A 26675-nucleotide genomic window follows, 5' to 3' on the forward strand; every position below is an offset into this window, starting at 1 on the left:
TTATCCTTCTTGACTTTTTGGACACGCTTTTGTACAAGGACCAAAATAACAGATTACATCTTGTCCAGCCATGTCTTTTTAATCCAACCTGCTGCGAATTCAAGAACTCTAAAGTGTAAAAGTGTCCACTTACAAAGCTTTAGGCTCTGACCACCGAGCTTCACGAGAACACGTAACAAAAAGTGAGCGTGGGTGTGTTTCATGGTTCCAGTATCCAGAGTGGAAGAGTTTCTCAGTCCATCTTGAAGTCATCAAGGTTGGAGAACAGTTTGGCCTTTCACTCCCCCCCCACACACACACTGTTTTCTGTCTGTTTTCTCAACCACTGCTGTTTCCTACACCCAAGGGTGGGTCTGTGCATGGCCTCCAACCGAAACACCAGCATGACCTTCCTGCCAGCATGCCAACACACACACACACACACACACACACACACACACACACACACACACACACACACACACACACACATCACCAGGCTACCCAAAACAGCAGAAAGGTCAACAGAAAATATCATACAAGTCAAGCTACAAATGAGAAACATTCATAATATGATAGAAAGGAGAATAACGAAAGTGAATACACTAAGAGCATCGAGGCAAGCTAGTGACTATTTGGGCAAGCACACCTGCAGTCTGCAGGAGAGAGAGAAAGGAAGTAAGACAGAGAGGAAGACAGAGAGAGGAGGGAGAGATAACAGCAGAGCAAAGAGAGAGAGAGAGAGAGAGAGAGAGAGAGAGAGAAAGAGGAGGAGCAACAGAATAAAGAGAAACACAGAGGCAGAGAGCTCCACACACATCAGTTAGTAGCTGTGAGAGAGAGAGAGAGAGAGAGAGAGAGAGAGAGAGAGAGAGAGAGAGAGAGGCCATACAGGGATAAGAAGACGCAAAGAATAGAAGAAAGAAAATAATCTAAAGAACAGAAAAAGACTTAAAGAAGAAAGTGAAAGGCAGAGGGAGTCGTTGCCCAGTTGGGAACCCATCCAGCAGGCTGCAGAGGCTTTAGTCTGTGTCCAAGTGAACGGACCAAACCAGTGTGACTGGGCGTCTACTGGGAGGACGGACTGGTTTCTATCCGCAGTGAGCAGACTGCCAAACACCATGGCTGACAGTGTGAACGAGGAGTCGGATTATAACCCGGGGAAAGATGAGCTGGACTGGGGCTACGAGGAAGGTAGGCCGGTGCTGGTCTTCATCAGCATGTGGAGGGATGCTGGAAAATATGGGGTGTTGTCAATAAAGTTCATTGTCCAGATGAGTTTAAAAGGGGTCTTAACCAAAAACGTTATGTAGACCTGTCGACCTGTTCATTCTATAAGTGGAGTTTTGCTGCCCTTTCTTAAAGGTTACTCTAATACATATAACTTGTTGCTGTTTACAACAGTTATGTGGGTGTTCTTCTGCTGCACAGATTTACATAAAAGCCACTGGGTTAGTTTATTTGGAATAAATATACAAAATAAATACAAAATTGATACCATATTTTCAAGAATTTCCATAGTTCCTCAGAAGTATTGTTTTTGTTCTGTAAGTTTGACAGTTTATGTACTGCAATTCCCACAAGCCTTATCGATCGTTGCTGATCCAAAATTTAATCCAAAAGAGACAAATTTATGCTTCCCTATGCAGGGTCTTGTCTAGATGGTAAATCTAAAAAATCTTGCGAGAATTGCTGTCGAGGACCTGTCCTAACCTTAACCATTGGAAGGTCAATGCCAGACCTCAACCACCCTGCCAGAGTTTAGCAAATGGAGGGTTACCATCTCTGACACGACCAATAACTTCCGTCCGCCATTAGTGGCAAACATAACAGAAAAAGCCAGTCACCGAAGTTGGACTGAAGCAGCTTTCTAGAAAAGTCAAGGCATAATTGACAGCATCTCAGCACAATCAGGGAGAGCACAGAGCCTCAGGGTAAGCCTGCTTCTGCTTACTCTCCAGCCTTTTAGCCTGGTTTACAGTCAAGGAAGTGTGCCAGACAGAAACCTCATCCTGCAGCACTGGACACGCGTAAAGCCTGTTGAGATACAGACCAGATCAAGGTCTTCAACACCCAATATGTTCAGGCAACGCAGAGCAAAAAGCTTCCTAAAGTCAGTAGTACGCGATCCACCTGACTGACCCAATGTAAGTGAATGTGGACGGTAACCCCCAGCACTCTGGTGGCATCACAGACGTCCAGTAGATTCTGGACGAGGATAGTGTCAAAGTTTAAGCTCCGTGATTGTACATGTGAAAGTTCAAAGTGATGAGTTCATTTATGAGTAGCTGTGAGAGAGAGAGAGAGAGAGAGAGAGAGGCCATACAGGGATAAGAAGACGCAAAGAATAGAAGAAAGAAAATAATCTAAAGAACAGAAAAAGACTTAAAGAAGAAAGTGAAAGGCAGAGAGAGTCGTTGCCCAGTTGGGAACCCATCCAGCAGGCTGCAGAGGCTTCAGTCTGTGTCCAAGTGAACAGACCAAACCAGTGTGACTGGGCGTCTACTGGGAGGACGGACTGGTTTCTATCCGCAGTGAGCAGACTGCCAAACACCATGGCTGACAGTGTGAACGAGGAGTCGGATTATAACCCGGGGAAAGATGAGCTGGACTGGGCGTTTCTTGCCGAAGTGCACACTGAGAGTGATAGTTCCCTTCTCACTTGTGCCCTTTTCTGTCCAAGAGACATTCTAACACATCTCTTGTACTGATTATTCAGCCAGGAGAGCTTCATGCTCATCCAAGCCGTGGCAATGCTCTCCATCAGTCACGTAACATTGTGGGACTTTTACCTGTGGGACCAGGGGCTCCTGAAACAGCTCCTCTCACTTTGTGACTCTGTAAGGGCCTCCCTGTCATGTCGTTCAAACGCCACACTCTTTCTTACGTAAAACAAAGCTCCTCCATAACCACAAAAGACATTTTTCAACTGTTTTCACAGGCTGAGTAATACCCCCCATGACACGTAAGCTTACCTTTGTGCGTAACATTAAAAAACTGTTGGGTCAGTCGGTACGACATCAGAGTGAAAGGAGACACGTCCAGTAGTGGACAGCCTTACCTGGATCTGATTTATGTAAGTCCAATTCAACTTTTCCACACAGGGAAAGATAATCTGGGTTCCAAGATGTTCACTGACACATAACTACATGTGAAAGTTCAAAGTGATGAGTTAATTTAAACTGTGTTGGTTTGTTCTGTCTTCTTTCTGCTGCTGCATTTACTGAGCATCGAGGGATGCACTGTGATATTGAGCTGTGACATTCTCACCGTGAGTATACTTTGTAGGCATGAGGTAGACACTAATGTATGGCTTGAAAATATCACATCTGTGTCCTATGGAAAGCTTTTATCCTAAAAGTAATCTAGGGAAAAGTAATGGGATGTTCCAACACAGATAATATGTTTAACGTTTGTAAATTATTTGCATGTATTACTCCTTACATGCTATTGTGCAGAGAGCCATATTGTGAATGGGAGGTTAAAAGCTTTCTGCAGGACACTTGATATTACAAGGTCTTCATTAGAATGTTAGAAGAACTGATTTAAGCTTACAAACAATGAGTTGCCATTGAAGATAAAAGCAAATAATGACAGAATACAATGAATCATTTATGATTTTTTTAAAATACCTTGCAGACTATTTATGTAAATAAATTTGTAATACATTTTCAATTTGTGCTTTTAAATTCCTAATGAAAAAAGTAACCTGTGGCAATAGTTAAGTAATAGTAAAAACTCCACACAATGATACGATATGAATTATCAACTAAAGCTCAGTGAAAGGAGAGAGCTCCGCCAAGACTGGACAATCCTCAACATGTTTCTTCTCATTTTTATAACTAATTATTTGGAAGCTTTTGCAGTAATCTGCATGTGAATCTGGATCTGCAACAAAATACTCTTAGTGATAGAGTCAAATCATGCTGATTTTTTGGAGAATGTCTAAATCCTTTAAGTATCCGAGTTTCACGATACTCGACAAGCGCTGGCATTTTGAGGTATCCTGCTAACCAACAAACAAACGAACATGGCAAAGGTTACTTGATGTGGCCACAGAGCATGAGTCAGTGTTATCCAAAGTTAGTCTGGCATTTCACTGGTTTAAAAACCCATTGCAAGTCCCCACTTTACTCATTGCATTGATACCATTTCGAAGATGTATGGATGAACAATATGGCTATTAACTGAATGAAATAGTTGTGACTGCAACTCTAAGCTGCTTCCCGCTGCTTTCAGTTCATTGTTTTGGTTCTAGCCACTTTGGAACAAAGCCACTTCTCCAAAACTGTGTGTGGGCCAGAACTAACACTAACTGAAAATCTCCAACATGTCTGTAATAACAGCATTTTGCATATTGGACACTATGCAACCCTGTCTCCTACAACATTACTTTATGTTCCCATACAACTAAACTACATTCTCAGTTTTGAGGGCAACATATTTTCTTCCGGATTATGGTCGCAGTTTTAAACACATAATTAATGTGTAAATTAAAAAAAAAAAAAAAAAGCAAAAAGGTTACTTGGCTATGTTTCGACAACAGAAGTACTTGGTTAGGTTTAGTAAAAGATCAGAGTTTGCTACGTTATTTAAGTTACGTATTTAAGTCTTAAATAAAACTTAAATAAGTCAATGTTGCCTTTTGGTTACACATGGGATACAAATAGTTGTCTCCTGGGTGAGAGTCTTGTTCCCTACTTTCACAGACTATGATAAGAAACATATCTAACATTGGACAAAAATACAATTATCTCGAAAAATAATTGACCGTGTAGTTTTATTTTTATTTTTAGAAGACTAGGTATTGTAGTCATAGGATAAAGGTCAAATTCTCCACACAGTTTATTTATTTTACAAATGCAGGTCAGTCGTCCTTTGCTGGTTGGTTTGTCTCGCAGCCATCTTAGGGTTATGGCTTATTGCTAGGAAGGCAAACAATATATATTCTTCATGTGCCAATAAAGTTATCTAGGATTTTGGCAATTTGTGCTAATATGAATGAAAAAGATAAAGGAAAGGTCTAGAAAACCTGACATCCAATGAGGTTGTGTCAGCACTCCTATGGCGAAGAATTGTATACGCACGAATACATGAAGAACCAAAAGCTACGGAACAGAAACAAACCTGAAGTAGGTTAAATCATGTTTTTTGTGATACAGTTATGTCATAACATCCTGCTAACTGACTGACAATCAGTTATCCAGGTAGTCTGTAGCATTATATGGTTTAGCAATGTGATCTTGCACCATCCCAAACGAAACTCATTTCTATGGCCCTACAAGCACATACACACACAGCACAGTTGTGTGTGCTGTCGCTGCACTGAAGCCCTCACTGCTTTTAGCAAAGTGTTGTCATGGCTTTAGTTGCTGAGGAAAGAGGGAATGTGACGGGTCCGCTCACCCCTCTCTGCTATGAAGAGAGTAGTCAGCTTGTCTGCAGTAGAGAGGCCTACTGGGAGGAGTTGAGTACATTTTCGGGTTTACTGGTGTACTGGGCTTTCTTGAACTCTCCACCAAAAGTGTTCGCTTCCTCCTTTTAAAGACACATTGGGTTCCACACACCTCACAATGTTCTTATTGTTCTGTTAGAGTGACTGTGGTCAGCAAAAAGCTGAAGTATCACTTTCTCAACCCTGCTGTGCTTCCTCACTCTGCCAGCGCAACAGAACTTAAGTTGATGGCAACAATTCTAGACTCATAATCTAAGACGGTTTTCACTCATTATTTAATAAAGATATTGCAATATCAAAATTTCTCATACAAATATACATGCAACCAACTGTCCCAGTTAGACATGCTGACCCTCTTTCTGCAACAACAACCTGCTTACATTTGTTTTCAAGCACTTTAAACTCTCTCCTTCCTCCTTCCTGCTCATAGCATTCAAAACATACATTTGCTTTAAAACGTTTCTCAAAGTCCACTTCACTTTTTCCAGAGTTTTCAATCAGATATGATAAAAAATATTTCTCAAAGGTCAAGAATGAAACGCTTTCACCTTTACTTCACAGGAAACTTAAATGCACAACAATAATTCAACTCCGTTGTTGTCAAGTACTCACATATCACATTTATTGATTCATCATCCAGGTCATGTAACAGCACAGATAATGATGTACAGCACATTTTAAACAGTAAATAGACTAAACATAGTAATAAAGAAACCATGCGTTTGACCAACACTTGACCAACATTACTGTTTTCCTGAGTAAAATCATAGAAACAACATAAATGTAATCTGTGTTTAATGCAGCAGCATGGCTCTGTGATATGTTTAGACTAGCTTAACACACAGACTTGAGGCAGGTGGAAATAGCCAGCTAGCGTTGTTACTGAATTTAGACATTGTGTGTATTTAACATTTAAGTAGAAATACAAAATGAGACATAGTGCTTTAACAAGCGGTAAACCACTATTAAGCTAGCAACAACTGGGTCTTGTGACCACAAGCAGCTTCCCAGAAGTTCTGTACGTACCAATGTTAGCGGCTTGAGGTACTTTTGTGACCCAGATGACTGTTGTCGTTGTAGCCTGACGAGCGTTCTTGCGAAGATGATGCAACATAATTGAGGCAGTTTTAGTTAGTTAGTTCACTTCTGACAGAAGCAAGCTGTTTCTGTATGCACGTCTTTCTCGTAAGCTACAGACTTAAAACACAACAAACTCATTTCTTTATTAAACACACAGAAACTACATTGTTATTGACTTTTTTAGAAGGATATCTGTATTTTTGCTCTGTTTAAGGTTCATCTTTTGCAACAAATCTACAAATGAAGATTTGCATTTGACTTCAACAATATGATGCACAGAGAATAACTGTATATACAATTTGTCTATATCCATTTGTCAATTATCTAAAAAGGGATCAGCGATGTTTGTCATTTTTCATGTAATAATGCTAATTACCATGTTTTGCCAAAAACAAAAGGAAACTCACCAAGCTGTCTGCCTGTGTGGCAGTGGCTGAGTAGCGTTTAGCTAACAGCTAATGGAACTGCTAGTTCCGTTAGCTGTTAGCTAAACCCTCTGTATAAAAAACTAAAAGTGAGCACACTGTTTTCAGACACACAGTGGGCCGAGGGGCTTGTTAAGAGTAGTGAGTGAGGAGTCAACAGACAGTCAATGGCAAAAAAAGGCAATAAAAGTTGTTTTCAGAAAGTGTGAGTCACGACAACTACAAGAGGTCCTTGAGTATGCAGCCATAACCAAAGCTATAAGCCACCCAAAATATGAAGCAGTCTGCTGCAGCAGAATGCGAGATCAGCCGTAGACGGACACAGAGGTGCACACTCACTCTGGGACACACGCACACACGTGAGCAATCGCATGATCCTCCTGGCAGAAATATTAATCATAAATTTCAGCCTTAAATTAAACAGGTAAATATTTGCTTCACTTCAACCAACTACAAGAGTGAAATGCTACTTTTAAATCAGAGTAATAATCTAATGATATACTTCTAGTATAATATATGTATGTATATAGTAGTGCTGGGCAACAATTACAATTTTGAACTGCGATTCAACACATTGTTATGCGCAAAGTTCAATAATGAATTCAAAAGTAGTGTATTGAATATAAGCACTGCTATATGAATAAAAGTGCAATAACATTTGGTTTGCAAACACTTTAAACAAATCAGGTTCTTTTAAACAGCAGTATTCCTTTACACAGTAGCAGTTATATTTCTTCATTGTCTGTTCTAAGTGTGCTGACTTTATTTGAAACGTTCCACTGCTGGGCAACATGAATAAAATGTTCCGCGCACGTTTCATCAAAATGTCTGTCTTCTTTTTTCATGACAGTCAGAGCATGTAAATGCAGCTCCCACTGTTCATCAATATAATGCACCGTAACTCTGAGGTGATGACAGTTACCCGGCGATGTCCGGTAGTCTCCGGTGAGAGCAACAGCTGGTGCACATTGGAACGCCGTGGCTTTTGTAGTCCTCTCCTTTTCATACAACTCGTGTATTCTTCTAAGAACATTCCTCAGACCGACATCTTCCACAATACTAATCGGCCTGCAGTTTGTATCTATCCACTTCTCTGTGGCATTTGTTAGCTTGTCTTGCTTTTGTTTATCTATACTTCTCCCACACGCTGCATCAACGTAGTCTAATGAAGACTCCCTCCACCATTTGTTTGGGTGATTTGCTGTCAACAACGGTGTGTATTGTATTTAAGTGACTCGGAAGTACTCCGGTGATAAAAAAAAAAAAAACTGCGTTAATGCGTGATAAATTGATTGTCGCCGTTAATGAATGAATGCGTTAACGCGATAATAACGCATTAACTTGCCCAGCCCTAGTATATACAGTTGTGGTCAAAAGTTTACATACACTTGTAAAGAACATAATGTCATGGCTCTCTTGAGTTTCCAGTTATTTCTACAACTCTGATTTTTCTCTGATAGAGTGATTGGAACAGATACTTCTTTGTCACAAAAAACATTCATGAAGTTTGGTCCTTTTATGACTTTATTATGGGTTAACAGAAAAAGTGACAAAATCTGCTGGGTCAAAAATATACATACAGCAACATGAATTAGCAATTTTGGTGACTTAGAAAGTTGTGTCAATGAAATGAGCTTCATAGCATGGCCTCTTAACTTCTTGTGAGTGATTATGAGTGACTACAGCTGGTGACTTCTCTGAGGCCATTTAAATAGGGCTCATTGGATACAAACGCCCACAAACGCTACAATGGGAAAGTCAAAGGAGCTCAGCATGGCTCTGAAAAAGCGAATCATTGACTTGAACAAGTCAGGAAAGTCACTTGGAGCCATTTCAAAGCAGCTGCAGGTCCCAAGAGCAACAGTGCAAACAATTGTTTGTAAGTATAAAGTGCATCACACTGTTTTGTCACTGCCACAATCAGGAAGAAAACGCAAGCTATCACCTGCTGCTGAGAGAAAATTAGTCAGGAGGGTGAAGAGTCAACCGAGAACCACCAAAAAGCAGATCTGCCAAGAATTAGAAGCTGCTGGAACACAGGTGTCAGTGTCCACAGTCAAGCGTGTTTTGCATCTCCATGGACTGAGAGGCTGCCGTGCAAGAAGGAAGCCCTTGCTCCAAAAGCGGCACCTTAAGGCTCGACTGAAGTTTGCTGCTGATCACATGGACAAAGATAAGACCTTCTGGAGGAAAGTTCTGTGGTCAGACGAAACAAAAATCGAGCCGTTTGGCCACAATGCCCAGCAATATGTTTGGAGGAGAAAAGGTGAGGCCTTTAACCCCAAGAACACCATGCCTACCGTCAAGGACGGTGGTGGTAGTATTATGCTGTGGGGCTGTTTTGCTGCCAATGGAACTGGTGCTTTACAGAGAGTAAATGGGATAATGAAGAAGGAGGATTACCTTCAAATTCTTCAAGATAACCTAAAATCATCAGCCCGAAGGTTGCGCCTTGGGTGCAGTTGGGTGTTCCAACAGGACAATGACCCCAAACACACATCAAAAGTGGTAATGGAATGGCTAAATCAGGCTAGAATTAGGGTTTTAGAATGGCCTTCCCAAAGTCCTGACTTAAATCCCATTGAGAACATGTGGACAATGCTGAAGAAACAAGTCCATGTCAGAAAGCCATCAAATTTAACTGAACTGCACCAATTCTGTCAAGAGGAGTGGTCAAAGATTCAACGAGAAGCTTGCCAGAAGCTTGTGGATGGCTACCAAAAGCGCCTAATTGAAGTGAAAATGGCCAAGGGACATGTAACCAAATATTAGCACTGCTGTATGTATATTTTTGACCCAGCAGATTTGATCACTTTTTCTGTAAACCCATAATAAAGTCATGAAAGAACCAAACTTCATGAATGTTTTTTGTGACAAAGAAGTATCTGTTCCAATCACTCTATCAGAGAAAAATCAGAGTTGTAGAAATAACGGGGAAACTCAAGAGAGCCATGACATTATGTTCTTTACAAGTGTATGTAAACTTTTGACCACAACTGTAGGTAATATAATATTTGGAGTACATAAACACTCAAAGGTAGAATTGCTCTGCATTGAGTACATTTATCTTTGATACTGTAAAGATATTTTTCTGATAATACTCACATACTTTCACTGATGACATATATGGATATGGTACATGTAATGTGTTTGTTCGTGTGCCTGTTTCACTCATAGGTGTAGAATGGGGACTCCATTTCCCATCAGCCAACGGCGAGTACCAGTCTCCCATTAACTTGAACTCCAGGGAGGCTCAGTATGACCCGTCCCTCCTGGACGTGGGCTTATCACCAAACTACGTGGTGTGTCGAGACTGTGAGGTCATCAACGACGGACACACCGTTCGCATCATTCTCAAGTCCAAGTCAGGTAACTCCCAGACCTGTCAAAAATCGACTTATTGTTTAAAAAGTGATGAGCAGGCCGGATACTTAGTTTTTGCCGTCAGTCATTGTGGGTTATTGGTTGGAGACACATTCATGATTTTTTATGTAATGTGTAAAAACAAGAATGAATTTAGCCCACTGTAAACAACCCTCTTTAGAATGTTGATTATACTTTTTAAGTTTTAATGTCATCTCGATGCAGTCTGATGAGGTACAGTATGATACTAGTATTTATGGTTACTTCTATGTACACATCTACAAGCACATATGTGTGAGACATACATGAACACAATTTAGACGTACATGAAGTTTATCTTAATCATTAGCATTCTGAATTAAACACATGATGGAAGTAGCTGACGAGTGAGCCATCTTCTCATCTCTGTTAAGAGTTGCACATTAGTAGTAACGAGCAAGATGTGGGGATCAAGATGGGACAACTTCTGATCACTTTGATTTGTCTTCTACTTCCTGTGTGTGCTTGCCCACAATGTACTGGGTTTTCTGTGCCGTTGTCAGTGGTTACCGGCGGTCCGTTGCCTAGTGATCATGAATACGAGCTTCACGAGGTTCGGTTCCACTGGGGCAAGGAGAACCAGAGAGGATCAGAGCACACTGTTAACTTCAAGGCTTTCCCTATGGAGGTAGTGCAAAGACACACACACACACACACACACACACACACACACACACACACACACACACACACACACACACACACACACACACACACACACACACACACACACACAGTAAGGCCATGCCCACTGAGTGGGCCTCACGCACATTCAAAGAAGACCAACAGCCTCTTAGAGACTAAAGAAATAGTGTTCACATGTTTGGCCTCGTTGCATTGACATTTGTCCTTCAGATAACATCGTAGCTTGATGAGTCCTTGAACACAGAACCTGTTTAATCTTCTCTAATAAGTAACACTTTTGATTCTACTGTTTGTCACAGGCTGAAATCAATGTCTTTATATGTGTCTAGGGAACATTTATATTGGAGTTGTGCCCATCCATATGTCTGAAAACTTTCAATAAAGTAGGTCAAATTACGTTATGTTACAATTTAGTGAAAGACACTTTTGAAGGCTAACTCTTCAGATCCAACTAACACATAACTTGCTATGCAAAGCCAGCTGTCCTTAAATACGTTGCTCAACATTTAAGGGAGATATGCTTGTTAACTTTCTGACCGAGAGTTAAATGAAAAAATCAATATCACTCTCATGTCTGTGCAGCTAGTATGGAGCTGGGAGGCGATCAGCCTAGCTTAGCATAAACACTGGGAGCAGGGGGAAAAAGCTAGCCTGCTCTCTCAAAAATGTAAAACTACACATACTAGTATCAACTGAAGTTGAAGTCTCTGAAGTTCACACAAATGAACAGTGTATCTAGTTAGTTTTTAATACACAAACAGAAATGTTAAAGTTACATTTTGTAGTTTATGTAACTATTTCTTGAGGAACCACAGTTCTGTGCAACGTATAGCCAGACACCAGTGTTTAGTTCCAAACCTGCCAACGCCACAGTTCTTATAGCACAAAAATGAGCATGGTATCAATATTCTCATCTCACTCTTTCTCATAGGGAAAGTGAACAAACATTCAACCATTTCTTTAAAAGTCAAAATGTTTAGCTTAGCTCTAATCTGTCAGACGACATGTCCTGGCACTAACCTCTGGCATTTAGTTAGAAATTTAAGGTCCAAAGTGAAACTGTGGAAATGCCAACAGTGCTCCACTCAGTTTGATGATACACGATCTCTTCATTGCTTCAGTCATGGGGTCAGCGAAAATTGGATTGTAAAATATTTTTGAGTGATTTGGAGCTGAGAACCACAGACACCAGTTCTAGTCTTGTTAATATATCACCAGCTTTATCATTTAAAACTGGGTTAGATTTGCTTAAAAAGTGAATTTTATTATTGGTCAAGGAAACAAATTTCATAGTTTTTCAATCATTATATATTTAAAGCGCAAGGCAGCTTTTGACCTCTTTTGCAAACCACAAAACCAGTGTTCAATGGGAAGGTTGAGCTTAAACTATTGACAAAGAGGCTGACAGCTCAGAGATTGCTGAGATTTTATATATATATATATATATATATATATATATATATATATATATATATATATATATATATATATATATATATAAAGAAGGCACTCATTCACTCCCAGCTGATGTCCTCTCACTCTCTCACTTACCACTGTTCCATACACCTGTTAACAACAATGGCCTCTCAAACACAGGTTGTGTTATGTTGTCTCTGTGTCCATCTTTAGCTCCATCTGATTCACTGGAACAGCACTCTGTTCAACACTTTGGAGGACGCTCTTGGGAAGAAGAATGGAGTCCTCATCATAGCTCTTTTCGTGCAGGTAAAACATTCACATCAAGAACAAATTTGTGAGAGAATGTACTGAGAATGTATTGCGTATGTATATGTGTTAGTGTCCCAGAACCACCCTCCTCTATAGCAAGCTATTCACTTCTTTCTATTGTATTATTAACATCACAAGCTACAGCATGCTGGCTAATGTCAACCTGCTAACGACATAAGCTAGCTAGCATGTTGCTACCACTAGGAGCACACTGCTCAACCCACCAATCAGCAAACCACACAATCACCCTTCGCTACTCCACCTTAGCAAGCTATAAAGCATCCTGTCTACACGTCAGCTAACAACATGCTAGCCAACAGAAGAAACAGCTAAGAACAGTTAGGCTAACTAGCATGCTGCCTGAGCCAACAAATAGAGCTACCTATAATCCTTTATTAGTCCGGCAACGGGGACATTTACAAGTTTTCTGCATTTGACCCATCCCTAGTATAGGGAGCAGTGGGCTGCTGAGAAGCGCCCTGGGAGCAGTTAGGGGTTCTGTGTCTTGCTCAGGGACACTTCGGCACAGGACACGTGGTAGCTGAGGATCGATCCGCCGACCTTGCGTTACCGGATGACCCTCTCTACAAAAGAATAAACTTCACTACAGTTTATCATCATAATACATTCGAGAGAAACTGAGAAAAGATGTGTGTGACAAATTTAAAAAAAAGAACTAATGCTACATTTAATCAATGTCAGTATAATGTAGCCTCCACTTGTGATTGTGATTTCATTATGTACAACTAACTGTAACTAAATCAGTTCAATACAACAGTCCAGCAATTAATTGTTATGAATATTTCCATATATTGTATTATATATATATATATATATATATATATATATATATATATATATATATATATATATATATATAACATATGAACATTTCAATTTCCTACCCCGTTTTTAGCCAGGAGGTAGAATAAATGTAAATACAACTGCCACTGAGTGGAATATAATTGAGAAGAACCACCCATATGTGCTTGACACAATATTTTTGTAAAAAGATTTTGAACTTTTTGAAAGTAGGCCTATCTGCAGGCATTTTCCCCTCCATGTCCCTCAGTTTTCAAAATATTGACTCTTTCAGCACGTCAGTGTGACCTTTAAGTGTTTTTCCTTCCTGGGATTGTAAGTGTTGTTTTTCTAAATGAGCAAACAGGTTCATTCCAGATGAGCTTGAACCATCCTGTGTAATAATATAAGTTGGTCTATGAAAGGAGTTGGAAAACACCTCCTGTAATATTCCTATAAAATGACTTTTATAACTTAACTTCTTTAAACAACATGGGAACTTTAACTCCATCAAACCTCAGAGAATAACATCACACCAGTCCAGTGAGAAGACACCTTCCAGAAGTCTCCTTCTGGTTTCACCCCAGACGGCCCTTACCTTCCGAGGCCACAGTCAACCGCACACGTCCTGTTTTTGACAGCTTCTTTAGTTTCTATTTCCTGCTTACTTCCTGTACAGATACGACAGATACCAACTAAGATCTTTTTAAAACTCTGTTGACGTATTTTAGGCTGTTACTGATAAGATACATCGATGAGTCCACGAACTGTCCGCCCACTGAAACCCGTAATGCTATCTGTTTTTATCAGATCGGTAAGGAGCATCTGGGTTTGAAGGCCATCACTGAAGTTCTACAGGACCTGCAGTACAAGGTGAGATTAAACCTTAAAAAACAAGGACGAGTTTTTACATCAGATGAATAACCCCTCTGTTAAACATGCATGACACATTAATACAATCATTTCTGTTGTGTTGCTGTCACACCATCAGGGAAAGAGCAAGATTATCCCCTGCTTCAACCCCAACACTCTGTTACCTGGTGAGCAGAAAAACTTTTGTTATTTCAAATGCATAATGAATATATGAACATAAGTTTTAGGTTATACCGCCATAGTTGACTCAAGCTGGCAGCCTGTGCTGGGTCTCAATTCACCTCCGTCCATGTTTAACGGTTACTACTTTAAAATGATGAACGGTAGATAAGTATTTAAGCAGGTACTTGTTGTTCCTCCCTTTGTCGTGAGAACCCTCCTGCAAATATTGCATTTGTTTGGCTGACTTTGGCGAAGTGCATCTATACATAACGCCATCCTGCCCCAGGTAAACAGTGTAAGCTCTGTCAGTACTGTTGCCATTGTTTGCACTGTTAGCACAGTTAGCTTCTAGCCGCTGGCTCAGCCGTTGCCATATTGAGAGCCACATGGAGGCAATCCCTTAATCATAGATATCCTCTGATTTTCTAAATTAGCCCTATTAATGAATCTAAGTATTTTACTGAATTTAAAACAGAACCCGCGAGTGGACATGTCAGGGACATGCATCGAAGTCCGAATCGCCAGAATCCCCAAGCATAATATAACAAAATGATGCATTTCTGGACATTTGATAATTTCTGTACATTGTGCCGAGTAGAGCACCTTCTCTACCCACCTTTTAATTATTAATGAATTAATTGTATTAGTGCTAATATGTAAGCCAATCTCAGCTGGAGAATAAAACCTGCTTTCACCAACAGATTTATGAAACGTTTTATTTGCCATAAATTGTTTAATCTGCCTCCAGACCCTTTACTGAGAGACTACTGGGTGTATGAAGGATCTCTGACCACACCACCTTGTAGTGAAAATGTGACCTGGATCCTCTACCGCTACCCTCTCACCATCTCACAGTTACAGGTAAAACATGAATACAAAACAAAGTACTACTGTATATATTTAAAAAACGTTTTTTTGTGGCTCCAGAGGGAGCTGTGTGAATTCTGATAAATGTCTTGAGTCAGAGAGAAGTGAGCTATAGTTACCAGACCTCTCTATTAGCCCGCTGCTCATCTCTGCCTGAGGCTAGATGTAGCCGCTACTAGCATGCTGCATGACACACATGGAAAAGACCGTATCTCTGGTTCGACGCATCGATACTGATGCTGTTTTTGAAAAACTGTCCGTCGCGACTTGAAAGTCCAGCTATGTTAAAGTTTAAAAGTGGAGAACTCATTTAGGTTCCTTTTCCCGTATTAGGAGTGTTTTAATCAGCCTGTAAAGGGGTTACTCATGACTGCGTCCTGTCTTTCATTCCCACCTAATTAATATATATTTATATTAACAATGGGTTTAAATGACCCATTGTTGCAACAGACTCTGTTCACCTCAGCCTTTTGGAGTATTTGAGCGTATGTCAGCTCATTGTGATGGTCTTCAGTGTCTTCAGTGATGAAGCTCTGATAGAGCCACTGTGCTCCACCTGCTTAGCAGCAAGCAGACAGACCCGGTTAGAGACCAGCTGGTGACCAAAGTGGAGCATTTAGCAGCTGAAAGGAGACTTATATTCATCAGGTGGACAGACAGTCCAACAGTACTCAGATCTTTTACTTAATGAGAAGTAGTAATGTGACACTGTAGAAATACTCTGTTACCAGTAAAAGTTCTGCCTTGAAAATCTTACTCTAATAAAAAAAAAAATAGCATCTGCACCAAGATATACTCAAAGTACATAAAGTAAATTATTATTGATGCATTAATACGTTAATCACTTTAATGTTGCAGCTGGTTCAAGTGGAGCTAATTTTAATGAACTAACATATTTTATATATTACTTTACATACTGCTGGGTAGCTTATGAGACCAATAAAGCCTTATTATTATAATATAGAATAGTTTATGATATAATTTTGATCGAAGATCTGTAAAGTAACTAAAGCTGTTAGTGCAGTAAAAAGTACAATATTTGCCTCTGAGATGTGGAGTAGAAAGTAGCAGAAAATATAAATAAGTATGAATACCTCAAATTTGTACATAACTTGAGGCAACGTACGTATCTCCATCACCGCAAACGAACGTTGATGTTGATCTGGTTGTGTGAGTAACTCTTTACTAACATGTACTATATCAACTGTGTACAGTGAGGTAAAGGTATAGTTGTCTTTTCCAATGTCTCTGAGGGAAAAAGTAACGAGCAGTAAACGTGATGTAATCAAGGATCATAACTGCTCACCATAGCAACAATAAGGTCGTCAGCAGTCAGCCCGGTTTGAGCGCTGCTCTCTCTTTTTCCTCAGTTCAAGCTGTACATGTAATCGATGCCGAGCCCTTTAGTGGCCTTCATACAACACAGGAGCACTGGCCTGAAGCCCTCTAGCATTCGACACAGAACATGAAGCCTCTACTCCCACCGACAATCAATGGGCCTGTCACACTGCCTCTGCCTGACTCACGGTTCTCTTCAAGGTTGATGATGGTTAATCCTCTGACATTTATTTCAGTCTTTCATCCGTGCTGCCCTCTGGCACGCTGACCCTTTGAAATGCGAGAATGACTCCCGGCTGTCCTCCTGCCTCAGGCTGTGTCCATTCAGATGTGGATGACTTTACATAACATTCCATGATGCACATTAATCATCATCGGCAAGCTTTAGCCAAGAGGACTGGCCAAAGTCTGACACCCCTCGGACAAAACTGAGACAACTGCAACCCCCAGAAACCCACCGTCTACTCCCTCTTTACCTGAGGACTTTAGGGGATGTAAACAGGAAGCATCATGCAGGCAGTGAGTTCCACCGCAAGCTACAACTTGAGCCAGTTTCTTAACCTTTATTTAGTCAAACTGGCACCATTAAGTATGCAGAATTAGCTATTGGCAGTTCCTGTTTGCAGTGTGCCCATGGAAGTACAGACAGCTATCACTGGATTACTTCAATACTAAAGTAAACTTAAAAACAGAATGACTCTTAGGCAAGTTCTGGCTTTATAAGGAGCCTTTTTTCTTCCTATGATTTCTAAGTGGATTAATGGGACTTTTATTTGTGATGGAATCAGAGAAAATGGGAAAGCGTGAGTCAGGATCAAACTTAAAATATGTGCATCATGTCTGTATGTTCAGAGTTATTAATTATGAATTAATGAATTGCCTCTTTGAGCTGTGTCACAGTCACTGCAGCTGCTGCAGCAGGTACAATTATAATATATATCATATTCTGCATATTTAACCTATTTGTTTAATCGGAGCACCCCCTGCTGAATGAACACAAACAACAGCAGAAGAGGTGTAAAACAGCGGGTCCTGCTTACCTAGACTACACACCTCCAAACATCCGGCTAGCATTGGCTGCTAAAAGTGTGTGTGTGTGCGTGTGTGTGCGTGTGTGTGTGTGTGTGTGCACAGTGCATGCGTGCATGCAGGTATTCAAGTGTTTCTATGCCTACAGGCTTTTGCACTTTGACAGCAGGCTATAAATCTGGTTTGTGTAAGCCAACAGCCCCACAGCACAGGAACTGTTGTTTGTCTTGGCCAGCCACTTTACAGTACATGCGTGTAAAAGCGATAGTATCGGCGGCGGTTTAAACGTGAACGGGAAGTCAGATAGTGAATCCTTTCTGTCACAGTTCTAATCTCAACACTCTGGTGCGAGTCAGAAAACAACCGGAGATGTTGTTTCTCGTAGCGCCGGGTAAATACAGGCTGTTTGCTCAGCCATCTGCCATGCTTTCTTTAGGCAAACATCAGGAGCTGAAATCACCAGAAATAATAGACTGAGCTGTCACATTCTCACATTTCTTTCCCACACTATCATTATATCATTAAAGGATCTTTATCCGCCATTAGAGACTCCACATGGGTCCCAGTCTGCTAATTCTCCCCCAGGCAGGTACGGAGGACTTGAATGATCCTGTGTATCTATAGAAAGCCAAAGGACAAAAGTGGTGTCTTTAAACGACCATGTTTTCTAGTTATGTCAGCGAATTCTCACTCCCAACTCTTCACATACAGCAGCTTGGTCAGTGGAACGGGTTTGCATGCGTCAATGTCCGATACACTGCCTTTTCAAAATAACAGGAAACAACCTGGTTAGGTTTAGGCAACAGAACTAATTGGTTAGATTTAGGGCCATTGACTAAGCTGCCGTATTTGGTTACTTGGGCGTGCAAACAGACTTGTTATTTCAAGACCAGACTGTATTTAAAAGTACTGCACAAGTTTCAGACACCTCCTCACTCTGCCAAGGACAGCATTCACTGGGTGCACTGGATGTTTGAAGTCTGAAGCAAACTAGTGAATAAATCCAGTCCAGGGATATCAGTAATCACCACATCAATCCTGATATGTGTGGAGCCTTGAGATATGGAGCCCACCTATAGTTCGGCCTCTCAAACGAAATCTTTCCTCCTCTGCAGATCGAGGAGTTTCGGAGGCTGCGGTCCCATTTCAAAGGGGCGGAGCTACTAGAAGGGAACGATGGGATGTTGGGGGACAACTTCCGTCCCACCCAGCCGCTCAGTGACCGGACGGTTCGCGCCGCCTTCCAGTAACCTTCGCTTCCCACTGCCGACTCAGAAGAACTGTGGCACCTACAGATACAAATACAGAAGGTAACAGTGTCACGAGTTCTGCTCCGTGCTCTTTTTAACATGCAGTGCATCAGCTGGTGTAGCTTCAGCCCATTTTAACAAAAAAGTATTGTCCAGAGGACAAGGTCCAACGCACATATCCACCCTGTTCTGCATCAATGAATCATCAGATTACATGACATTATACAGTAAACCCTTTACATGTGTGTAAGTAAGGAGCTTTAAAGTAGCTGTTCTTGTTTAGGTTGTTGTTAGCAAACACTTGACTATTTACACATCCAGCAGGCACAGAGCAACATTACCATTCATTTGAAGTTATTTTGCTTCCACCCGATGAATGTAAGTTCAATATTCACTCTGCTGCTTAATGCCCCATGATGTTCACCAGCTCAAGTTGTTCGCATTCACTGTTTGCAATCGTACCTAAGAAAAGTAATGCACTATAATCAAGAGGCAAGATCTGCAGGGCTGCCTCTGAGGAAGTCAGGTGAGGATAAAGAGCGTAGAAGTCTGCTTAAGGGCAGGGTTGGGTGGATGGACGTGTCAAACAAACACAGAACTGTCGTCAAGGAGATTGCTGTTCGAGTCCCACACAAAACCAAGATCTTACATAACGTACGAACGTGGTGTTAGCTAAGAAACGAACATACTTATTTTAACCCAAACATCTTTTTCCTTAACTTAAGCAAGTAGTTTTGTCGCCTAAACAGGTTCTGCTCTGGGCCTGCGCACTGATTGCTCGTGTTGCTGGACATTATAGGAGAACACATGGAAAAAAACTTTTCGTAAGATGTCTAAATTTGCATCCGCTGAATGAAACCAAAACAGTAAGCTGAAAATTCTACAATGCTCCATAAAGTGAGTTGGGTGATCATTTGTTATTATGACTGACATCTTTCCCTTGACATGTAGTCACTTAAAGACACTAAACACATATTAGTGCAGCTTTAATTCACCACCTGCATGAGACTAAAGCTTAAGATATGAGTAAAATAAATGTATAATGAATAAAAATCACTGTTCAATGTGATTTTAGTTAGTTCAGCACATTTCCTCTCAAGGGACAGTCTTTTTATGGAACTAGGCATTCTGTCCCTGAGGTATCTGGGTCCTCTGAAACCACAGTGGAGTGGGTCAAGCCCTGGAAGAACTAACCCGGTTCAGTTACTAATCTGGGACAAGCCTATATACAGTGTGTAGTGTACGGACGGGTCCCACATTCAGCTCAGCGGCAGGAAGACAGAGCAGAACGTTTGGAGCTCAGAGGCAGAAAGAGACTTTCTGAGTTTCTGAACTTTTGCGGATCGTAAAACTTTGTAGTTATTTCTACATGTCAGCATGGTAAGATGTATAAAGACAGATGAGCCTGCAAAGAAATGCTGGTGTTGTTCTTATCACTTATTTTTCTTCACAGTGTGACGCTTTCACATTACTATCAGTTGGCCTCGGTACACAACATAGAGTCAGCGACAGGAGGAACACAGGAGTAAATCATCTCATTTGACCCTGATGTAGCAACTGACTTCAACAAATCATGTCCTCTTTCTTTAAAAGGTGAGCTAAATTTAGTACTGCACTTCCAAAATGTTGGGAGGTTTGCAAGAGAAGGACGAATAAAAGAGAGTCCGAAAATCAGAAATTAGCAGGAGCGGAGATAATTTAATCCTTACTATGGGTCGAACTCCAAAAAAACGGTATATTAACCGTAATGCAACTCAATGGCATCTTCTGTTGTTGAGGACATTAAAAATGCAAGGTGTAAAATCAAGCGAGGATTTTATTAAAAAATATTTTTGGTGTCAACAGAACATGATTACAGTGTTGGCGTCATGTCAAAGACATCTGTGTATTGTGGTGCAGAGATTTGTACTGAAATGAGCATGCTAACCAGCTAGCCCCGGCCCGGCCCGGCCCGGCCCGTCCTGTAATACCACTGGTACCTGTAGAGGTGACGTTGAAGGAACAGGACGTCGTATGCTGCCAGGGAGGATTAAACGGAAATACGAGTCATCTTCTCATGTCTGCCACTTTGAATTTGATCCCATAAAGAGACGATCAAAGCGTACACTTGCCCTGGTGTTAGTTAATAAGTAGCTTTTTATTTTATTAACTGATGACTGTAAATTTTGATTGCATGGACCCATCAGTAGAAGTGAAATGCTACCCCCAATTTTTTGAAACAGATCTTATACATTGCACCTTAAAACAACAGTTTAGAGTAGAAATCCTCATGAGGAGTAAACTTCTTACAACTAATGACCCTTCACTAAGAGGTTCACTAACCTCATTGCAAACATTATGATGTCCACTATACTAACTAACTATATCCATGAAGAGCAGGCCGACATAGTTTTTATAACTATGTGATGCCAGTGAATATCTGAGCTGACCGCAATGCAGCTCATATTAAAGGGACCGAGAGATGAGAGTAACAAGACGCTTTTGGGGAAAGAGGGAAAACAGGGTGAGGGAGTGTGTTGAGAGGAGGGGAGAATGCCAGAGGGATGAAAGAGGAGGAGACAGAGGACTATTGTATATAGTGTAAACGGATACCGATCTGGTCTCACCAGCACATACCCACCTGAGACAAGACCTGTGAACGAAAGCAAGGACGAAGACGAGCAGAGAGGAGAGGAAGCTGGAGGTCGGACAGAAAACTAGCATTAAAAAAGGAGAGATCTTTACATTACATTACAGTCATTTAGCAGACGTTTTTATCCAAAGCGACTTACAATAAGTGCATTCAACATTGGTAATCAAAAGAACTACTAGTCACCAGAAGTCATAAGTACATTTCCTTTATTCCTCTTTATTAATTAATGGTGCCAGAATACAGAACCCAAACCAGAACAACCTGCATGAATCTGCTCTCACCTGCATTGATGAGAATATAAAAATACAACCGACTATCACCGGCTGAAAAGAGCAAATGTTGTTGTGGAAATAAAAGAACCTGTCTTGCAATTGTCTTTGTCCATCTGGCTGCCCTCAATGTGGTTTAAGCTAAATGCTAATAGTAGAATGCTGACAATAGCAAGGTTAAAATGCACATTGCACAATACACATGACGCTTCAAAAATCATAAATGTGGTGTTCATTTGTGAAGATTATCTTGCTAAACAAAAAGTGCATCATTAACATTTGTTCGCCACACAAAATCCAATGGAAAGATCCCATTGGCTTTTTGTTGGAATGGAACCAATGCAATGCTAACTTCCAGGGTTGGCCATCATTCCTGCACCCTCAGTTTGGTCATATATTTGGGCAAATTTAAACCCGAAGATGGCTCTAGATAAAAAGTTATTATAAATTCTCCTGAGGGGAACATGAATGTCTCTACCAAATTTCATGGCAATCCATCCAATGGTATTTGAGATATTTTACTAAAAGCCTCAAATGTTAACCTCATGCTGGCGCCAGAAGAAAAAAGTCCAGCAAATCCTGTTGGATATGTCCTCTGAGGACCATGAATATCTGTACAAAATGTCAATAGACTCAATAGTCGTTGAAACATTTCAGTCTGGATCAAAGTGGTGGAACGATTGACGGAGAAGAGCAACATTGAGTCTAAAAGTCTTTCTACACAATCAGCAGACATCTTCTAAGAGAGCTGGCCTAGTTCTGCATATGTAAACATGTCGGCATTGTACGTTTCTAAAAACCACGGGATACGTCGAATGTTGATGTTTCTGAACCAAAAATACATTCCATTACTGCTTTTCATATCAGCCTTTATGTCACGCTTGCAGAAAGACTTTCATACACGTTACATTACAAACGTAACAATGTTAAGTCAAATGCGTTGACTCAACGTTTACTTATACTTTATACAGTTTACATGAACAGCTGGCCCTTGAGTTAAAGTCTTGTGTTTGTTTCACCCACCGGCCCTTAGAGGACTTCCTCACTTTTATACTTCTTATTATACCAGTAAATTTAATAACGGCTGCTCTGGATTTTTTCCACACATGAGGTTTTTATTACATGTTTTTTCATGTCCACAACAATGGACGACACCGCTGAGACTGTATAAAAAGGAAATCATGGCTTATTTGAAACATGTATATTAGGCTATTTAACAATAACATATTTTTTGGAAATAATTAATGCACTTTCAGGAATTTTTACCCTGTATTTTTTTTTTTTTTTTTTTTCTGGAGCTGTAACAGTAAGAAGTCCTGAAGCCTTTATCGCAGTCAGAAGCGCAACGCAAAAATCTAAGCCCCGTACACATGTAGCCTCAGTGGGCCCCCATCCCTTTTAATACAATGCATCAGTGATAAAGTCTGCACAATCTTAAATCTCATATATTTCTCATATTATTTCAGCCCTCTTTTCCCCGACATACTGTGATTTCTGTGAGAAGCTTTCACTGGGAGGTTGTACTACTTTATAGTTCATTATTTACATCACAGATTTTAGGTCTAATTCCAGGCTTTTTGAGGGCCAAACATTCTTTGTTTTGTCAACCATCCAGTCCCATAGAATAATTCCTGTAAGTAGTCTCAATTTATAGGAACCAGGCTAATATGCAATAGATAATATTACAGTCATTTTACTGTGAGTCTGAGAAGGTAGTGGAACCTTATTTAGGCAGAGGATGTGTATATATATCACACTTCATTTGACTGATGACTGGTGGTCGAGTGACTTCATATATATAGCGCTGCTGATGGAAATATCAACTTTTGTAGAGAAGTTTTGAACATGTTTCTCTTGAAGAGCTTTGTCGCAGTTGAACTCTTTTTTTTTTTTCTCTACCAGTCTGAAGTAAGTGTGAAAGTTGGAAAGCTACATATTTAACAAAACCCAAGAGCAATAAAAGAGCTGGAGCACATCTGGTTTCTCTCCCTGTTTCCTTTTGATCTGATCCATATTTCTCTTTCACTACAGGGGAGCAGGAAGACGAGGTGTGAGGAGAGGAATGGAACTAGAGGGAGACTGAAGGTGGACAAAGAAACTATTGATTGACTTTTGTGTGTGTGTGTAGGTGTGTCCTTTTCAGCATCACCTCTCTGACCCTCTTATTCTTACTGTATACTGTACGTGTAACATCCTCCCTGTGTGTGTGTGTGTGTGTGTGTGTGTGTGTGTGTGTGTGTGTGTGTGTGTGTGTGTGTGTGTGTGTGTGTGTGTGTGTGTGTGTGTGTGTGTGTGTGTGTGTGTGTGTGTCGCTGTAATGGCACATAACCCGGATTCGTCTGTAGTAACCCAACGGTAGTTTCGTACTATTTGTTCTGCACTGAAGTTACATTATAAAGCTTTTTGTCAGCCTCTAACGGAATATAGTAGTTTAACAGTAACTGTAGTTGCAGGATGGGTTTACTTCTATTTAAAGAAACAGTGTGTAACATGAAAGAGGATTTATTGGCAGAAATAGAATATGATATTCATAGCTATGTTTTCATTAGTATGTACTCGCCATGTTGCACCCCCATGTTTTTTTTCTTTCGTGTTTTGCCGTTATCGTATTTCTCCGATGCACTTGGAAAGGGAGGAGTGAGCAAAGGTTATAATCCACAACCTCTCCACTAGATGCCACTAAATCCTACACACTGCTCCTTAATGTGTCCAATAAGGTGTAATAGATACCTCTTAATTAGCTTGTTAAGACTGCTCGGTTAGGTTGTATTCTGGTGTTAAGGTGAATACCGGTGTGAGATTTAACTCCAGCTCCTCCACATCTTTGTATTGAAGTTCTTCAGACTCTCAAAATTCACACTTACCTCACCCGCTTACCTCATGCTGGGTGCTATTTTCATTGCTAGAGTGTGTAAAGGCTAGTCCACCTGACATCTGTCTGTTCAAACTGGTGTCTTTTTAGTGTCTTTATCCTCTAGGTTCCCGTGTAAACTGTGCCAGTTTATTGTCTTAAGAATGTAATATTGAACACTTTTCTCCTTTTTTTAAATCAAAAAAATTCTTCACAAACTGTGGACTATTAGCAGCTTTAAATGCCATTGACATCAGTTGAACACTACTCCCGTCACCCCCTTCATATTGTTTCAGTAGCGGGGAGGGTTACAAGCACTGCTTTCATGTGTTTGTGTGTGTGTGTCTGTGTGTGTGTGTGTGTGTGTGTAGGCTATATTAGCCCATTCCCACCTGGCATTATAATGTGATCTGATTCTGGACAACGTTTTCTGGAAAAGTAAAAACCAAGCTGATAAATGAAGCCAAAAAGTCCCTTAAATGGCCACTTGAGGCTCCAAAAGAGAGTCAATCCCTGCAGACCTCCATGTTAATAACAGGCGGCAACCTCCAGTTCTGCTGAGTGAAACCAATGCGGAAGTGTCTTGCATTCTCTCTGCTGACCAGCAGGGGGCGACTCCTCCTTTTGCAAAAATTCTGGTTGCATAGAAGTCTATGAGAAAATGACTACTTCTCTCTTGATTTATTCCCTCAGTAAACATTGTAAACATGAGTTTATGGTCTCAATCTACTGAGACGTATACAGTGTCTCTAAGTCTCTCCTCCACATTTCAAATATGGTAACTTCTGTTCATTGGTTGTGAAAAAAACAATATGGCGACGGTCGTATTCCAAGATGGCGATGGCAAAAATCGGCAAACTCAAGTCATCAAAACGGCAGTCCACAAACAATGGGTGATGTCACGATGACTAGGTGCACTTCTTATATTCAGTCTATGGTTAAAATGTCCCACTTTACAGCTGAAGTAAACATGTTTACAGCCTGGTACAAAAAAATGCTTTTGTTCTCTATAGATAATTTGTGTTCATGACATGGGAGTGAATTTTTATAAAACTAATCTGTTTAAATTATACAATAAGGTTTAAAATTGGGCATAATTGAGGGCGTGGCCGCTTTGAGTGACAGGGTGGTGCCGTTTCAGGTTGTTAGCTGCTAGCCGTGACACCCGGGCCACATCAGCTCCACCGACGATCCACCCGCTTGCCCATTTTTAGAGCCATACTGTGTCGTCAGTGACATCCGCTTTGAGCTTCACAACGGCTCCTCAGAAACATGTGGCTGACGTCATGGAAACAAAGTCCACATTTTATGGGGAAAAAGCCCAGTCCAAGCTACAAGTAGCAGTAGCTAGCATAAGTGACATAGACACGAACGACATCCATTTGACACAATGCAGCCACAAACAACATTTTAACACCGGGTGTAAATGGGGCCTCTGTGTGTGTGTGTGTGTGTGTGTGTGTGTGTCTGCAACATTTAAAAAGGTACATACTGAGCTGAAATAAACTGTGAGAACTGATGACTGTTGCTGTAAAGCAACAATAAACTACAACACTGACTTACTAAAACACTGAATGGTGTTTTTATTCTACTTGTGAACAAAAATATATTGTTATTTCTGGTGATATTCTATGTTTTTATTGTTAAGCATTAATGTATCCTTCTACCACGTATTGTATGTTGCCTGATATATCCTGTACCTCTATTGTTTTCCATTACCTCAACTATGAGTCACACTGTCGTACTGGGTGACATATTCCTTCATTACCATGAACTAGCACCAAATGCGGATTAATCCGTTACTGAAAATAGTCTGCAGCAACCTGTTTGAATAACAATTGATAAAAACTAAAGTGCCCCCGTTGTTTTGGGAAATTGCTGAGCCTTCT

General features: G+C 40.6%; 1 protein-coding gene across 2 annotated transcripts; it reads left to right on the forward strand.

Annotated features, from left to right (window-relative positions):
* Positions 1-802: 802 nt before the first annotated feature.
* ca8 (carbonic anhydrase VIII) lies at positions 803-26675 on the forward strand. 2 transcript variants are annotated; one of them, XM_068701729.1, is made up of 9 exons: positions 803-1173; positions 10117-10308; positions 10845-10969; positions 12616-12711; positions 14326-14388; positions 14507-14555; positions 15299-15411; positions 18900-19094; positions 23967-26675. In XM_068701729.1, the coding sequence occupies exons 1-8, from the start codon at positions 1101-1103 to the stop codon at positions 19032-19034; spliced, it is 846 nt and encodes a 281-aa protein (XP_068557830.1). In that variant the 5' UTR covers positions 803-1100; the 3' UTR covers positions 19035-19094; positions 23967-26675. The 2 variants fall into 2 exon arrangements, with proteins under 2 accessions (XP_068557830.1, XP_068557832.1); XM_068701731.1 differs by having other exon boundaries at positions 10123-10308.

This window comes from Cebidichthys violaceus, unplaced genomic scaffold (assembly GCF_023349555.1).
Source record: "Cebidichthys violaceus isolate CVI_PGR_0920_01 unplaced genomic scaffold, fCebVio1.0.p SCAF_8, whole genome shotgun sequence".
Lineage (NCBI taxonomy): Eukaryota > Metazoa > Chordata > Actinopteri > Perciformes > Stichaeidae > Cebidichthys > Cebidichthys violaceus.

What these genes read in the sequence shown, in the direction of transcription:
- ca8 (XM_068701729.1), top strand. Translation starts at nt 1,101, where the DNA reads ATGGCTGACAGTGTGAACGAGGAGTCGGATTATAACCCGGGGAAAGAT. An exon ending in TACAGGACCTGCAGTACAAG is followed by an intron (nt 14,389 to 14,506) that starts GTGAGATTAAAC and finishes TCACACCATCAG; the next exon opens with GGAAAGAGCAAGATTATCCC. An exon ending in CCCCAACACTCTGTTACCTG is followed by an intron (nt 14,556 to 15,298) that starts GTGAGCAGAAAA and finishes ATCTGCCTCCAG; the next exon opens with ACCCTTTACTGAGAGACTAC.